The 18,189-nt window shown below is 32.5% G+C and overlaps 2 protein-coding genes across 4 annotated transcripts; one reads left to right on the top strand and one right to left on the bottom strand.

Moving 5' to 3' along the window:
- LOC18594906 lies at nt 6,948-11,903 on the top strand. Of its 3 annotated transcripts, none has more exons than XM_007022603.2 (9): nt 6,948-7,567; nt 7,982-8,053; nt 8,981-9,052; nt 9,717-9,825; nt 9,989-10,044; nt 10,194-10,320; nt 10,405-10,511; nt 11,217-11,283; nt 11,387-11,903. In XM_007022603.2, the coding sequence occupies exons 4-9, from the start codon at nt 9,744-9,746 to the stop codon at nt 11,464-11,466; spliced, it is 519 nt and encodes a 172-aa protein (XP_007022665.2). In that variant the 5' UTR covers nt 6,948-7,567; nt 7,982-8,053; nt 8,981-9,052; nt 9,717-9,743; the 3' UTR covers nt 11,467-11,903. The 3 variants fall into 3 exon arrangements, with proteins under 3 accessions (XP_007022665.2, XP_017980685.1, XP_017980684.1); XM_018125195.1 differs by lacking the exon at nt 6,948-7,567 and adding an exon at nt 7,600-7,703; XM_018125196.1 differs by lacking the exon at nt 9,989-10,044.
- LOC18594905 (GDSL esterase/lipase At5g14450) lies at nt 15,866-16,894 on the bottom strand. The gene has a single exon (XM_007022602.2). The coding sequence runs from the start codon at nt 16,892-16,894 to the stop codon at nt 15,866-15,868; it is 1,029 nt and encodes a 342-aa protein (XP_007022664.2).

The raw sequence follows: 18,189 nt of genomic DNA on the forward strand, positions 1-18,189 counted from the left end.
AAATCTCACCCCTTCTTCCTATACATTTTTCAGGCTCAGGACAGTTTGTAGATAGTCGAGTAGGACGAGAACTAAGCTCGGAACTGCATTATAGAAAGTAAGAGTTCACAGTCTTACATCCTCTTGGTCAATTGGAGCCCACGTGTCATTGCAGATCAAAACTTATATTTTGGTTATCTGTATTTCTATTCATACAATTTTTACTTTACTTTCATGTGCGAAAAATTATTTACGAATATTTCTGTAAAAATTTATTTTATGAGAAAATAGAATATTTTATATATTATTTTTGAATAGTACTAGTTGTCAACAATTTACTTTCAAATGAACGTTTTAGATACTTAATTGTTTTTAAATCATTAAATATATATATTTTGCTTACCTACTACATTTTAAGCAAGTTTTGAGATTTTTGATGAAAAATTACGAAAATACCCATGTGAGCCAGAAAATAATATTTTATTATTTTTATTTAAAAAGGACTTATGATTTTTTTGAAATGCGAGATTTAATAACTGTTGCTCACCGGGGAGATGCGAAAGTTGATGCTAAGCCTTGCGAGGTTTCAATCGACATTCGGGGTGAAGAATGTCTGTCGAGGCCTCGCGGCGGTTGTCACGAGCCCGATGGGGAGTTCCGAGTCGTGACACAAGATGTCTATTTAGTTGCAAAATGGGTTAATTGGTTAAACAAGTAAAGAAGAAAAAGCTTTAATGAAGACAAATTAGTCTTAACCGATTAACACAAATCCTTAATCAATTAAAGCAATTCTGGCACTACATTAAGGACAAACAGAAAGGTCTTAATTGATTAACGCAAGATTTAATCAGTTAAGCGAGTACTAGACACAAACAGAAGCCTTTTAATCGGCTAACCAAGGGAGCTAGTTAGCTAAAATCCAAAAGTGAAGATCTAAAATGAAGGCAGTCAAATTTATGAAGAACAATTTAAGAAGTCTCGAATGACTGACATATCTCATGGCTGTTTAAGGGAAATGGAAGATCAGCATTACCAAGTTAAGAGAAGAATTAATCAAACAAAGAAAAGTTGGTGAAGCTGGGTGCTCTAGAAACATAAGCTCTTAATCGGTTAAAGTATTTCTTAACCAATTAACAGAGTAAAGCAGACTGTGAGATAAAGAAGACTTAATCGACTAAGAAGTATGGTTAACCAACTAAAAGTTCACTGTTAGAAATTTGAATTTAAGCACAAAAGGATAAAATAACAGCCTTATCTTTAGACATTTGCAAATTATGATAAAGGAATGATCAAACCATGGCTCAACAAGTATAGCCGCGTACACCTTACTGGATCAAGCATTGTTTTCAATATAACATATAGATTACTTAAGGGCATTTCAATAAATCATGCTTTCAAATAGATAAATAATCTCTATATACAAAAATGGATAATATCGTGAGTTCATAAATCATTGATCATTATATATCATTCTTGAAATATCATTTTAGCAAATCATAGATTCAATCTCCCAAACTCGTAAAGTTTCATCATCTTAGCTATTGTTACTATTATATCCTGTGACAAGGGCCATATTGACTAATCATTCTCATGATGGCTAATAACTATTATATCCCATTAGCAAGGCCATAGAACTAATTCTGGTGTCGAGTATCCCACTTCCTAGGGATTATTTCGTAGCTCTTAAAACATTTTTTAAAGATCATCAAAAATTTCTTTTCGTTCATAAATTCATATTTGTCACATAAATCACCAAAATATTCATTGAACAATTTTCATCATATGTATAACTCATATCATTTGTAAATCCAATTTTCCATCACATGAGTAAACCAAATCATTCATAAATCATTTCTCATCATATTATTAAGCTCAAAACAGAAAATAATCATATGCTTGACTCTATTTTCAATATACTGAAATAATGATAGAAGACATTGATTTTTTCAAGAAATATATATATACGATTGTTTTAAAACAAACAAGGTGTGTGAAGATATACTTACCTCCCTTCGTTCTAACAAACTCCCTTCCTCCCAAAATAATTAAAAGCCTAATAATAACCATTTAAACATATTAGCAACCATCTAACTCTTTAAAATCTATTTATCACCTGAAGCTACACAAAACAATCCAAACTCTCCTAAATAAAAAATCTAGACAACTTGCACATCATCACTAAAATAACCATATCTTAAGCTATGAAACTTGATATTGAGATTCGTTTAGTGCATTGGAAACTAGATTTAATAAGCTTTCTATCCGGGTAAATCTCAAAACTTAGTTCATTGTAGGAAAAGTGCAAAAATTTTTTGAAATTGCCCATGACGTTGTTGCTAGGCAGTTTGCACTGTCTTTACAAAAAAATCTTTTACGTAGAAAACTCGGAATACACTTCCATTTAGTTCATTAGAAAATAGAGTCATAAATCATTTTATGATCAGACTCAAAGTGACAGGACAAGACATGATACTTGATTCTACAAATAGATTCTCCTTTTCAATTTCAATCTAAATTCTTCTAAACCAATCACATATTTTTCTACTATTTAAAAGAGGGTTTTACTTGCCTTATAATGATCAATCCAAAAGTAGTCTTCGAATGCTTATTCTTCAAGTTGTTCTTGAAAATCCCTAAATTCTACACCAAAATATATAGCTTTAGGTTTTCTTCACTAAAATGGCTGCCTATGTTTAGATAATATATTTTTATTAACCCTGATGGTATTTTAATAACATCAACAATAGAAAATAATTTAGGCGCAATTATTTATAAAGGCCTATTTGTTACTTTTTACTTTTTTCTTTGAATATGTTAATACTTCAATCCAAATATTATTTGGGCTATGGTATTATAGTCGCGCCCCCTAACCCTCGGTGCTCCCTAGAGAAGTGTGGATCTCATGCTCCCTAAAGGAGTCGCACCCCCCCTTCACTCCCCTAGATAAGGGCACTTTTAAAGTCAATATTTGTTTAATAAATTTTTTTTATTAATCAATTTTCATACATCTTAACTAAATGGCTAAATGCTCAAATTGTAACTAAATGTTTGGGCAATTTTTCAATTAAGGGTCAAATGTTTCAATTGTAATAATTAAAGGCCAAACGTTTTCGATTTCTTACAATTAAGAGTTAAGTTAACAGGTGGATGAAGTGTGTATCATATACGACAGAAAATCGCATTGAAAATGTAGTCGTTACCACTAGGTTGAAAAATATAGTCACACGTCATGTTGAAGATTTAGCTGTTACACATCATGTTAAAAATTTAATTGTTATTCGCCATATTGAATATTTAGTTGTTACACGTCATGTTGACAAATTTAATTGTTACATACCATGATAAAAAAGTTGACTTGATATAAAAGACTTTTTAACAAAACTACCCTTTCGTATCATATCCTTCCAAGTTAGCATCCATGTGAGGTGCGTGTCCTACGCGTGCTAAACACCTTTCACCTTAACCCTTAATTCTCACCTTAGCCCTTAATTGTAAGGTTCTCTTTCTTTTTTTTTTAAATATAATAATAATGTTTTAAATGAATAAAAAACATTTTAATCTTTTCATCATTTGTAATGATGTTTACACTTTTGACAAATAGTGTTAATTTATTTTATCTAAATTTTAATTATAAATTAAAACAAAAATATTAACCAACATTGGTTAGTCGTTCTCTCTAAAATAATTTACCAATATTTTCAAGGAAGAAAAAAGAAATAAAGACTTCTTTCTTTGTGCATCTATCGTATTCTTTCTACTCTCACTCTATTCACATAATCTTCCAAGATTATTTTGAAGATCTCTTCATTTCCGTTTCTATTCTTTTTCTTTCTCTAAATTTGGAGGTTTGTTTTTTTCTCTCTTTTCTTTTTGTTTTCTGATTTTGAAGGTCGTTTTTCAATTTTTCAACTCAAAATTTCACTAGTTTCTCTTTTCATTTTCCTTTTTTTTTCCTCTTAAAATTAGTGAGTATTTCCCTCTATTTACTCTATATTTTTGGGGTTTTTTTTTAGGATTTAAAGTTCACTCTCTGCAATTTCTCTTAAACTGTGCAATCTTATTTATATGATCTAACTGTTCAAACCTTTATGTATCGATTTAAGAGCATCTTTGTTTGATAATTTTCAGTAGGCAATCAAAGATATCTACCCTTGTTCAAAGCTTCTCTCTTTTTTTGAGTATTTTTAATCATGATGTTATTTTTCTCTACATGGAATTTGTTATGAGCTGTGGGTGGATTTCTGTTTGTATAGGTCACTTGATTAGTATAATGAATCACATTTAGAATAAGGACACTGTAAATTGAATAAACATGTGCACACTTTCATGTATGAGGGCGAACTTCTCTTATGACATTTTAGGGCTTACAAACTTGAAAAGCTTGCAGATTTCCTGTAGTAAGGTTACAGATTTTGGCATTACTTATTTGAAAGGTACTTTGTTACTGTTTCATTTGCTGTCATGCTTTACATTTTGGTATTAGGGTGATAAATTATTTAGTCATCTATGACAGATTGATTGTTTATGTTGGGCTATTATGATTGTGGGAGGTTTTTATAAGTGTACTGCATGGTTTGGAATGTTAAGATGAAGTTGTTCAACCATTCAATAATGAATGTTCATCCTCTCAACAAACCCTCCCCTTTTCCTTGGTTGGTGAGCTTGATGGCGTCAATCTGAATCGGAGGGGGTTGATATTATATTTATATGAAAGGAAGAATATTTTGTTTGTTGTATGCATGTATAATGTTGGGTAAAATTGCATTCTGTTGCTCAAAGACAGTCAAACTTATTAACCTTTGAATTAGATAGGGTTTATGAACCAAAATTCTTGTTTTATTTTTTTCTAATTTCCTTATTGTTTATCCTTTTCTTGTTGTGAATTACTGATTTATTTCTTTTAATCTTTTAGATTTCCATATTAGCAGTGGTATATTGAATTTTTGTCCTGTGACAACTGGTTATTTGGAATTTGATAAACTTTTTAACTTTCTTCATGTCGTAACGTGCCGGGTCCAGGAACCCGACTGCTAGACGTGGGGTAATTTAAGGAGTCGCCACCAATCCTTTTTTTTTTATTTAAGTGTGATTGGATACCTATTAACCGGATTCTAATAAATGAAGTCCTAAATTAATTTTAGGTCTATTGACAGAACGAGAACTGATCCACGTTTTTCAGATATAGGTTCGGGAGTACGGTTTCTCATGGAGAAGGGTTAGCACCTCTGTGATGCCCGTTCCACGAACAGTACCATTTAATCTTAAGTTATCCTATTGTAGTCTACTCTTGATTTTATTCCTATGTTTCCTTAATCTTTCTTATTAATTAATTCTTTATTATGTTATCTGATTAAATCTTTTAGTCGGTTTCACGGATGCACGTGATACAGTTGTAAAATGATGTCATGATTTATTCAATTTTAAATGATAAGGTCGACAATCGTTTATTGGAAAATCATTCGTAGACCATCTCAACGCTTTGGTGAAGTCTCGAAGTTTTCTTTACTTAGGGATGTCCTCGAAAGAATTCGTCTTTACAAGCTTTTCGAGGAAATCCCATCATCGGAATTCCCGCCTTATTAACAAGATAAACGTGACGTGCTATGACAGGATAAAATGATGATATCTACATGTACACATTTGTTAATTTAGTGGCCTTGATTTTCGTGCAATAATATGTTTAATAATTTAGGAGAATTTATTCCCTTGTTCATATTATTATTTATTATTATTTTTTAATGTATATTATTTTTTAGCAATGATTAGTTGAGTTAATAGACATCGAAGTATAAAGTTCGGATTCATCTTGATGCTTCGGTGAAAATTCGTCTTGAATTCCACACCTAAGAAATCCACCCAAAAAAGGCAACTCTTTGCCCTTTTTTAGGTGAAATTCTATCCTCGAATCACTCAAAATAATTATTTCATTATTATTATTATTATTTTATAATAACTATATTTACATCATGTATTTTATTATTTATTATATTTTGACAATGATTATTTGAGTTAACGGGTATTCGAGTTTAAAGTTCGGATTTATCCCGACACTTCGATGAAAATCCGTCTCGAACTCTGTACTTAAGAAATTCAACCGAAAGAAGCAACTCTTTGCCCCTCCCAAGTGAAATTCCATCTTCGGATTAACTCAAATTAACCACTCGATTTTTTTATATTTGTAATTTGATATTATATTGTATATTCTATATGTTTATAAATACTTAGATGAATTTTGTATTATAATTATTTCATTTTCTCTTGCTCTATTTATCATTTATATATATTTTTAAAACTAAGTATTTTCTAGTCTTCCATTTAAATTTTTTTACCTTATTCATTCACCTACTTTCTATTATATATAAATTTTTTCTCAAAAGAATTAGGTAGCTTCTAACCTCTTATTTTTGAAAAAAGAAAGAGAAACAAAATTTGCTTTACTCAACTACTTCCTTCTTATTATATTTCTTTCTATGTTCTTATTTTATTTTTAGCTATTTAGATCTATCCTTATAATCATATTTAATGTAAACACTTTTCCTTTGTTTTACATACACGTTTCATTTATCTAAGTTTATATATCCTTAATAAATATTCCTCCAATCTAATTTCTCTCTAATCAATTTAGAAACATCTTTATGATTTTGCTATTATTCTCATCGTTATATTTTATGTTTACAATAATTTCTAAATCCTGAAATATCATCTAAAATATTTAAGATATTACATTAAAATATTTTATCATATTTCTACATCATATATTCATCCAATGGACTAGACTAAATCTTAGTAACATAAACCATAATGGATCCTTAAAAGAAAAGGGGATGATTTTACCTGGCTTGGGCTCAGGTAATGACCCAAGAGATCTGTTGAAGCCCACCAGGAAAATCCAATGAGCAATTATACTCCCTCTGAAAACGGCGCCGTTTGATATTTCTACTCTCTCTTTTTTTCTCTCCTCCTCTCACTATCCCGTTCCTTCCTTCTCTCTTCCACCGGTTGCTCCTTCCTATCTCGAAAGAACTTCCATTTTTGTTTGCTCTTTCCCCAACTCTCTCTCTCTTTTCGTCGCCGGCCAACTAACCCCCTTTCTCCTCTTTCTAACCGACGACTCAAACCTTTCTTCCCCTCTCCCTTACTCCGACGCCGCTCTCTCACTCTCTCTCTCTCTACCGCCGCAGATCAGCAGATATAACCCCCAAAATCTCGATCCAACCCCTCCCTAGAAACCCAAATCGCAAATCCCCCACTACCCACTGCCTCTACTGTTTTTTGTTTTTTTTTTTGTTTATCTAGTTTTTTTTTTTTGATTGTTGTGGATTGTGGTTCTAGCTGCTAGAGGTTTAGGACTTTTGGTAGTTTTTGTGTTTTTGGTTTTTTGAAGGATTGGTTTTTTTTGGATCGTTTTCTCTGGCTTTCAAAAATCTCCCCCTTGGTTTTCAATCCGGCTTTCCTTTTATGCATTTGATTGTCCAAAATTTTGGACAATCACAAACCTTAAAGTCAAAGCAAATCCACCGAAAATGAGCACCCAAATCTTGGTTGCCATAGGGAGCATTCAATGCTCTGTATATTGTTGACAATGGAGGCAAGCGTTCTTCCACCCTCTCTGTTTTTTCTCTTTTTTATTTATTTATTATTATTTTTTGTATTACTATAAAAAAAAGGTGTCTACACTTCATTGTGGTTTCTTGTGTATATTATGGCCTGCCTCAACTTGATAGGTAAAGCTTTAGCATTCTTTGCATATTAGCAGATTATAGGAATTCTGAAATTGGCTGTTACTAATTATTGAACTTTTATTTCATTAAAATTGTTTATCTTTTAAAGAATTTATCAAGGACTCCCATAGTGTTAAAAGTTGAGACATAATAATAAAACACTAAATGTGCTTTTAGGCTTCGTGATATTAAAGAAAGGAATATAAGATGCGCTCGAATGTGAACTCACAGTGATTTATTTTTTCCAAAAAAATATGTTTATCTTTTCAATTATGCTTCAGGTCTGCAAAAGCTTTCTATTTTGAACTTGGAGGGCTGCCCAGTTACAGCTTCATGTTTGGATTCTCTTTCAGGTTTATATTCTTGGCATCCATGATGCTTGTTATTTTCTTCATTTGATGATTCCATCAGGAACCATAATTTGCATTTTGAGCATCTGCTGTTAGAAGTTGATGTTTTATTTAAATCATCCATGCCCTTCTCTTTGTCCATTTGTTATAATGCGCTTGAAAGAGAGGAGTAAGAGGTGTATCTTCTTTTTCTTTTGACAGAGGGGATTAAGAGGTGTGTCTTCTTTCTCTTTTGACACCAGTTCATATGTTATAATGTGCAAGAAAGAAACCCGTGGGAAGTAGATAAACAGAGAGGATTCGAAGTTGTGAGAGAGCGGTTGCCATGTTCATTTAGTAGTCTTTTAATATGCATATTGATACCTTGAACAATTTAACGTTTCTTGTACATGATCATCCAATTTTTGATTGGTTTACTCCTTGTAGGTTTGGGAAATCTGGAGAGTATAAATCTTTCACTGTAGTTACTGATAGTGGTTTAAGAAAACTGTCTGGATTGTCATCTCTTAAATCACTTAACCTGGATGCCCGTCAAATCAAAGATGCCAGACTTGTAGCTCTTACTAGTAAATCTGTACAAAATAACTATCGAGGCAGATTTTGCCTTAAATTTGTTCTGAGTGCTTCTTTCAATTCTTTGAATAGTTGTTTTTATTTTTCTAAAATGAGTGATTATGAAGTAATATGCCCATTTTTCTGGTCAAAAAGTTAATTATCTGAAAAGTATTGATCTTAAAGTAATTTTAAAGCTCTAGAAATGCAAAGAAGCATAACATTACATCTTTAAGCTTTGGCAATCACTTTAGGATGCGTTTCCTTAAATCATGCACATATAAAGAAGCACATTCAGATCTAACAAAAAAAAAAAAGGCACATTCTAATTTGTAGATTTATTTAATTGCTTGTATTTTTCTCCTCTTCTTGAGACAGGTTTGTCTGGACTGACTCATCTTGATCTTTTTGGAGCTCATATCACTGAATCTGGGACAAATTATTTGCGAAGTATGATATATGACACTTTAGTATTTTGAATTTCCTTTTGAAAAGTAGAATATTCTACATACTAGTCCTTCTGAATGGTCAAGAACCATCATTTTGAAAAAAAATTGTGATATAAGTCTTACAGTGTGGTAAAATATCCGTTACAATTTCTGTCAGTAATTTCTATTTTTGACGGATTTTGGACTTTCAGTGACTGTTTCTTCCGTCATAGAAACCAGTATTTCTGGTAGTGATGTCTTTTTCAAGTCCCCCCCCCCCTCCCCTACCCCTTCTTTTGGGACAATATTAGCAATCTGAAAATTGATTGGAAAAGAAAATGAGGAACAGTAGTATATAGAGAAGCATAGAGAATAATAGGATGTCCTTTTTGAGTTAATTCATTTGAAATTTATCTTTCTTTGTAATCAATACTACTGCAAAAAAGCTCTTGGTGGTTTTTCATATTTTTTTAATGAAGAAAGGAACTAGTTAATCTGATTTTTGATCTTGGAGATTTGTCCGATCTCAGCATTCAACTGATTAATTCAACCACTTTTAGGGGTGTGTCTCATGTTTTATAATTTTGGTTTGATAGGATGAATGCTTAAGTATCTGATAATGCTCGCAATTCAAATTCTTAGAAAGAAATGAGCTAACAGTTCAAATGACTTATTTCTTAAAACAGGAGTAGAAGAAAACCAAAGTAGCAAAGATGCAACGGAGAATGTCTACATCTGGGAGGCCTTCTGGCACAGATGGCTCAGATTTCTCTTATCGGATGGTTGTTGATTCCCGTACGCTCCTACCTGGAGTAATTCTATTTATATTTTTACTTTTAATATTAGTACATCTATGATCTTATCAATAAATTTTTTTGTGTTTCCTAGCACCTTATTTTCAAACTATTTAATTCACTTCTTTATTTTTCTACTTATTTACTTTGATGTAAATATTTAGGATATCAAAAAGTAGCTCGTACAAAGTCTATTTTGCGATCATTTTTTTTAGTTCAGGTATGCTACTCTCTTATTCCTATAAAATCTAATATCTGCTTGTAACCTGTGTTTAGACTCAAGTGTTACAGAAACCAAAATTTGCTTATCTTTTAGAAGCTTCAGTTTGCTTAGCTTTTCTTTACCTTAATAGCATTCTTCTATTGCAGGCTATCACACTTATGGTAGGACTGTTTTTGCTAATTTTTCTATCAACATCTGAGGATTTGGCTTCCCATGGGCTTGAAATTGCTGCTACCACTTGTGGTCTCATTTCTTTGATAATAGGAGAAATAGGTTACTTACTAACTCCTATGTTTCTCTATAATTCTTTCTGAGGTTGGAATTTGTTTAATGCTAGATCTTTGTCATTTGTGTAAGGTCGGAAGCGCAGCCGAGTGAATGTGTTGAGATTTTTTATGGTCACTTCATCTATTGTTGTCTCGTTCTTGATATATTGCACTATTTGCAAGTATTCAAGATTCAGGGTAAGGATTTTAATTTCTTTCTTTCAAGTTTAAAGTGGTTCTCTTTTTTCTTCACAGTTCTTAATAAAGTTAAAAGGGTTAATTTCGGAGTACGTTTATTTTGTTACCATTGATTATCGCATTATTCTTTATCTCCATAAAATTGATTTCCTGTAATTTCTAAACTTCACCAAATTAAGAGAAAAATAAAAGCAAAGAAAGAAATAGATAAATACATTGTAGACTTTAAAAAATGGAAAAAATGATGCAAATCTGTTGTTGGCTAGATAAAAATAATATTTGAAAGGAAAAGAACAAGAAGGAAGAAACGAAATAATGGGGTTTCATGAATAAATAAATGAATAAATGGCATAAAAAAGTAGATGTAGTCTTTGTAATAGCTGTTGAAAGGCATTCCATCCCTCCTCCAAAGTAGTAGAACATTTTCATTTTAGATTTTAGTTGAGCAATTTGGAGGTTGGAGCTGTTAGTTGAATGCAGTGCTAAATTGGTTGCTATACAGAGTGATTTAAGAAGTCAGCATCCGTTTAGATGAACTAGCATGCAGTCTTATTTGTACTAATGATTGTTGTGTTGAATTCATAGAGTTATCTTTATTAGTGTTACTTTTAGTAGAAAAGAGAGAAAAGAGAATTTATTTCAGCTCTAATACTTAAAGAGATAAATCCTATAATGATCTCCTGGTTGTTATGTATTTGTTAATAGACTGCCAAAAACCCAAGTTACAGGGAAACAATGTTGGAACTTCCTGAGGTAGCTCTTTCTCTAGTTGGTAAGTTCTGATTGTTTGGTACTTTTATGTTTTCCTGAAGTTTATGATACTAGTGACCATGGTCATCTTTGCATTTCCCCTTTTTTTCTTTTTAATTTTACAGGACTGGTGTTGCATTTATTTATCATTGGCTACACAATTCATCTCATTGGTAACATGTCTCCTCCTAAGAGAGCTTCATAGCTGTATGGATATAGCTCTGTCACAAATCCTACATCAGTGGTAAAGAACAATTCGTTGTCTTACTGATTCCCAGAAACTTTATCAATCAGAAAAGATAGTCAGTCTAGTTAACAATTTTTTTCGTAGTTCTCGAATTAGATTGTTGGCCCTGTCTCTTGTTCTTAATTTGTTCAGCATTTTTGTCTACTTGCTATGCATGTCAAAGTAAATGACCTTTATGCTCCCAGAAAAAGGTATGGAGCTGGATACTAGGGAGTTCAATCATTTATGTCTTTTTGGTTTTCTTGAAATGGCAGATAATGGGATGACAAACCATTATCTTCTGATTATATTTCTATTAGTATGTAGATTGCAAGATTTCTGAAAGGATCGTTCAGCATTTTGGATAATTGTTGGATAATTGTTTTTATGTGAGGGTGGTTTCAAGGTTATTCCAACTTTTGGATCATTTAGGTTCAAAGTTATTTCAGGTTTGAGTTATCTAAAGCCAAGTTCATCTTGGGTTATTGTTGTCGTTGGATTTGGGCTTGCTTCAGGTATAGAACATCGAAATCCCAAAGTGTCTCATGACTCAAATCTTATTCATGAGGTTACAATTGAAGTAAAAACATAAGTATATAAAAAGAGTATGATAAAACAGTGGAAGAAATGGTAATATGATAATATAGATACCTATAAAATATAATCATTTATTAGGATTGTATTTAATACAAATGAAATTACGAGAACAAATAATTTCTGAAATGGACCACAAACATTTTTTTCTTGGAGTTTAGGACAAATAGCTAAAGGGAAGGCATTGAAAATTAATCAAGCCTTGTTCATGGAGTTACATCAAATGTCACCTTTGAAGATGTACTCAACTGCATAATCAAACAATTAAGCGATACACGTATCTTTAAGTTAATTACGGAGATTCCGTTGCGAGTATAAATAATCTTAGAATATAACAATTTATCGGTTATACTTTGAAAATATCTTATAAATTGGTTAACGAATTGGTAGACTTTAGTCTTCAATTTATGTAATAAATTTGTCATCTCAAGATAAAATAGTTGTAATAATAAAAAAAAAGGGTAAGATTCAAACAAATTAAGAAGAATAAATAACCTTTTCAAGTTATGTTATAAAATTCCTACGGCATGAAGAGAGTCTCATTAAAATCCTTTCCATGAAAAAAACTCAATAAAAATGAAAAAAGAGTTACCCTTCAATCATGCCCTCCTCCCACATTAGCTAGAATTGCCATCATTCCTAATTACATTTTGTATTGCCACAGGAACATCTAGTCTAGAATTAAACTGGTCCACCTCCGAATCTTTAGCCAACTTAGCAATTTCATAGGCCACTAGTACATTAGTGTCTCTTCTACAATGCTCAATAGATGTACAATTAAGCCGAGTCATGAACCATATCGCTTTAGCAAAAGGACACTCACAGAAAATATGTAACTCTGTTTCAATCTCTGCCCTACAAACTGGGCAACCTGGATGAATATTACTTCTTCTTTTAATCAAAGCATCTTTTGTCGGTAGGCAGCAATGCAAAACCCTCCATACACAATGAAGAATTTCCTCCACATCACCAATTCATTACCAGGCGAGCTCAGTATCTGTGCATCACCCATAGTCGAATAAAGGAATCTACAGCCTAATTTGACTGTGTATTCCCCATCTTTACTTTTGTACCACACTAATTGGTCTTCCGGTCTCCTTGTACTCAATGGCAATGATAAAATAAGATTACTTTCATATAGAGAAAAGTATTCTCTTATTATTTCTTCATCCTAGGTCATTTGATCTTCATTTATATGGTCACTCACCTTGGTGGATTCTGTCACCCTTTCATCACAAATCAGAATCGAACTGGGTATATCATAAAGTATCCAATTACACGATCTAGCCAAAATTTTCCTCCCATCACCAGCCCTCCAACAAGATCCTCCACTAATGAGAAATTGACTTTCTCTAAGACTGCGTGACAAGTAACTGGGGTTAGACCCCATCGGTACATCCAAAAGACTTGTTTTAGGGAAATAACGGGCTTTTAACACCTTAAAAGCAAGTGTATCCTTTTCTATTTGTAACCTCCATCTCTGCTTGGCCAACATTTCCAAATTAAGTGGTCGAGTATCCCTAAAGCCCATTCCTCTAGAGTGCTTCAATGAACACATAAATCGCCAGTTCTTCCAATGAATCTTAGAAGCTGTATCGTTTCCTCCCGCTAGAACTTAGCAATAGCTGAATTGATTTTTTAACACAAACCATCTGATAACTGAAAACAGCTCATGACATAAGTGGGTATTGCTTGTACCACAGTCTTAAACAAGACTTCTCTGTCAGCTATAGATAGTAATTTTTTTTTTTAATCGGAAATTCGTTTTAGCACTTTCTCCTTAACATAGCTAAATATTTGTTTTTTCGAACCTCCAGATGTAAGGGGCATTCCAAGATACTTTCCTCCCCATTGATCTTTCTATACACCCAAGATCTGACAGATTGAATCAATATCAGTAATACTTGTATTCCTGCTAAATATAATTGCAGATTTCTGAAAATTTATTGTTTGGCCGAATGCATTCTCGTACCAAACAAATAAATTTTTGACGCTCATCACCTCTTGACCTCGTACTTTCCCAAATAGCGTACTATCATCAGCAATGAATAAATGAGTGTTATTTGGGCCACCCTTACTCCCTTGCATCGCAAAAATACTTTTATTGGCTTTATCAGCAGATAACAAACAAGATAAAGTTTCAGAGATTATGATCAATAAAAAAAAAAGACAACGGATCACCTTATCTCAATCCTCTGGAAGGTATAATGATTTCCTCAAGAATCCTATTAATTAAAACTGAACAAGTCACTGTAGATAGACACCGCATGACCATCTTAATAAATTTATCATCAAATCTCATCTTCTGTAGAATCTTTTAGACGAAGGACCATTCCACTCTGTTACAAGCCTTACTCATATCCAACTTAAGTGCGAAATTGCCTATCTGTCCTTGTCTCTTGTTGTTCAAGTAGTGGATAACTTCATGAGCCACGATAACATTATCAGTTATCAATCTACCAGGAATGAAAGCACTCTTATTCTCAAATATGATATCAGGTAATTTTGACTTCAACCTATTAGCAATAACTTTGGAAGCTATTTTATGCAACACATGGTATATTTTTGACTCGTATATTTAACCATTTACTAATAAATTGATTATAGATTTCATAGTAGTTTATTCAATAATTTATTTACAAGAGCGTAAAGGTAGTGGCGACAGCAGGGAGACAGGGAGCTTAGGACTAAGGAGAAACTAAGAAGAAACATGAGGGAGTAAGGAAATGCAGCTGGATTGGAGAGGTTGAACGGCGGCAAGGGCGCAAGGCATTGGTGCCATTGGCGGCTTGAGGGCTTAAAGGTTATAAGTTATTGAGAGTTAGAGTTGAAACTTGAAAGAGAAGAGTAAAGAAAAACCTCGAATAGAAAGGTTGAAAAGGGTGGGTCGAGGTCGGGGGTAGCAGTAAAATGAAAATATAAATATAAATTGTATAATTATAAATATAACATATCCGGTTATTCGGTCAATTTTTCTATCGACTCAATCAAATAACCCAACTAAACCGAGGTGCTCTAATTGAAGCACTGAACATTTGCACATTTGAACAAATTGATCCGTTGACTCAAATTGAATTCGAATTGGTCCATTAGTTCAGATTGGACGGTCAATCATATAATCATAGTTAAATAAAAAGGTTGGAGAAGACTTTTTTTTACATCTAGGATTGATTTTTCGGATTTGTACGTTATTATATATTTTATAAATTGATAGATATATTTATGAATTTGTAGATTTTATCGTTAAATTTATGTAATAACTTATTGTCAAATCAAGACAAATAGTTGTGACAAAACAGACCAAGAAAAAGGAAAAATCCACATAAATTAAGAAGGAAACGAAAGTGCATTCCTCAAAGAGAATAAAAAAAATCCAAATAAATTATTGTTTTGTGGTTTTCTTTCTTTTTGTATAAATAGCGCTGAACATCCTTTCACTGCTGAAATTGAATCTTGTCTTAGGTAAAGATTGGAGGATACACAGAATGGCTAAAGAAATAATTATCCTACAGCTAATGAGAATCCAAAAATAAACCTTTGTTCTTCTCTTAAGTTTTGCTTGTATCATTTATTATCATCAGCAGGGTCGCATAGAAGTGGAGAAGTTGCTATCTGAAAATCTCAAGTCAATTTCCATGCATGATCAGTACATCTGTCAAACTAATTATTCAAGACTAGGCTTATGGCATGCATGTGTGATTGCCAGAGGGGGATCACTGAATGAACCATTGATTATATGATTAGCAATCCAATGATTGGCAGCCTTGGTGTAGTGGACACCATCCTAGCTAATATACTTGGAAGGATCTTCACAAAAACTGGCGTAGATTTCAGTACCATTTAGTTGCATTTTGTTGCCGCAATATATATGAATGTCATCGCCATGAAATCCATAGCAAATCTCGGCTGCATCAACAAATCCTTGCTGTTTTGCGTTGCCAATCAATTCATATTTTGCAACACACATATCCACATATGTTAATGCAGCATTTGGTAGCTTAGTCCTAAGTTTGATCCCTCTATCCTTAATCTGCCTATTAAACTCTATAGCAAAGTCATTTAGAGATTTAAGACAGCCCTGCTTGTCAAGTTCATCAGGCTGAAGATGATGGTGTAGATTCACAGGCAAGCAACCAATTGGGCCTGTATTATGTATCCAAAATGTCCTTGCCCCTTGGTCATAGAGATTTTGGACTGCTTTAGCTAGCTGGTCAACTATGTCTGGCATTGATGCATGAAATTCTGACTCATTCTTCAGCCTGAAACCAGCAGCAATGTCATTTTGACCAATGTCAATGACATGAAGAGCCTGGGAGAGGTCCTGAGGTCTAGGGAGATGTTTTCTGTGGTAATTTTTCTTGGCTTGGTTGTAGAGAAAGCTGGTGCGAGCCTTGAACTGATTATATTGTATAAACTGGATGTCAAGTGAGAACGGGCTTACTCCATTTAAAGACATTGATTCATTTTGTGGCCTGATGGTTGATCCGCCAATGGCGAAATTAGCACCATGCCGATATCTTGTTCCAATGGAATCCAGGTATGGACTCAAGTGAGGCAAATCAAGATGCTCAGCAATGAAATCTATTATCAGACGCCCGTCGCAGCCCCTTTCAGCAGGCCTACCGAAGAAAGTCTCACCGGATGGAGGTCCTGCAGGGTAGAATCCAGTTGATCCACCGCCAGTATCAGAATTAGGATCACCAAAGTTGTAAACTGATCTAAAATTGTAGGGTGTGAAGTCCTTCCCCTCCACACTTTTCACACTCACAACAGTCAAGATCAAAACAACCACACCAACGTCAACAATCTCCATTGCACCAATAAGCCTGGGAAATTCACCTCAATTATTGTTTGTGTCTGTTGAGCTTTTTGATTCTTCCTGAGGAATAAATTTTTGTTTCCTTTCTTACCTTTCTTGTTTTTGCTTGTTTCAATTGTTGTCTTGATATGACAATAATAAAAGATGAAAATGTCTTTGCATGGAATCTTTACTAGTGCTTTTTCTTTTTTTTTTTTTCTATAATCTAGTTTTTTTACTTTATTATTTATTTCATATTTTTTCAAAATTTTTAGATATAGTAAATAAATACATATAGTTAATTTTAAAAATAACTAAAGAAATGGATACACCATATTGAATAAATATTTACATATATATATATATATATATATATATATATATATATATATATATTCTGTATGTTAATTATATTTTCTATCATTGCATTTGACCTTGTAACNATATATATATATATATATATATATATATATATATATTTCTGTGTGTGTACACTTATATAAACAACTACATCAATAAGTAAAAAAACTATTGAATAAATTACTATGAAATATATATTCAATTTATCGAGTAAATGGATAAATACATGAATAAAAAATAAAATACATAATTAATTATGTAAAAAAAAACTAACTATAAACATAAACAACCAAGTAAATTAATATCACTTTCTTAAATTTGAATTCAATTTTTCAAAAATATTATTTGATACATAAATATTATTAATTGATTTTAATTACTTTTTTATGTTTGTAATCTTCTAATATATTGGAAAAACATCATAAAATACCAACTTGGATTTAATGTCCTTGATCGTAGTTCTCTTCGTTATGAAAATTGCCCAAGAAAAGATAACGATAAAATTCATAGAAATCAAGCAAATAGAAAAACACGAGAATTTATGTAGTTCGGCCTCTTGCCTATGTCCACGGAATGAAATTATTCTTCTATTATTGAGAAATTAAAGTATAATAAATTGACCTCTATGATTCCCCAAACCAACCCAAGATCCCTTACAGATCTTCTTTCAATAACTTCCCAAGAACGCTCACCTAAACCACTTTAACTCTACCTAAAGCAAAAGGCAGAATTACAAGGTGTTCCCTCTCTAGAGCTCCCAAAGCACTACTCACTATTCTAAAGCTTAGAGATCCACTTTTATAGTACAAAAGTCCATAAAAAATGTGAATAGGATTCGATGTTGAACAAGAAGTTTAAAACCATGCAACTACTTCATGTTGTACACAAACAAGAGTCCTAGTCAAATAAAATCTAGAATTCTAGTAAACTCAAAACTAAACAAATCTCCA

Source organism: Theobroma cacao, chromosome 7, assembly GCF_000208745.1.
Source record: "Theobroma cacao cultivar B97-61/B2 chromosome 7, Criollo_cocoa_genome_V2, whole genome shotgun sequence".
NCBI lineage: Eukaryota > Viridiplantae > Streptophyta > Magnoliopsida > Malvales > Malvaceae > Theobroma > Theobroma cacao.

Bases quoted from the DNA above. Each gene is read 5' to 3' on its own strand.
- LOC18594906 (XM_007022603.2), top strand. From the start codon at position 9,744: ATGCAACGGAGAATGTCTACATCTGGGAGGCCTTCTGGCACAGATGGC. The intron at 9,826-9,988 runs GTACGCTCCTAC...GTAAATATTTAG, and splicing joins TCGGATGGTTGTTGATTCCC to GATATCAAAAAGTAGCTCGT. The intron at 10,321-10,404 runs GTTACTTACTAA...CATTTGTGTAAG, and splicing joins TTTGATAATAGGAGAAATAG to GTCGGAAGCGCAGCCGAGTG.
- LOC18594905 (XM_007022602.2), bottom strand. From the start codon at position 16,894: ATGGAGATTGTTGACGTTGGTGTGGTTGTTTTGATCTTGACTGTTGTG.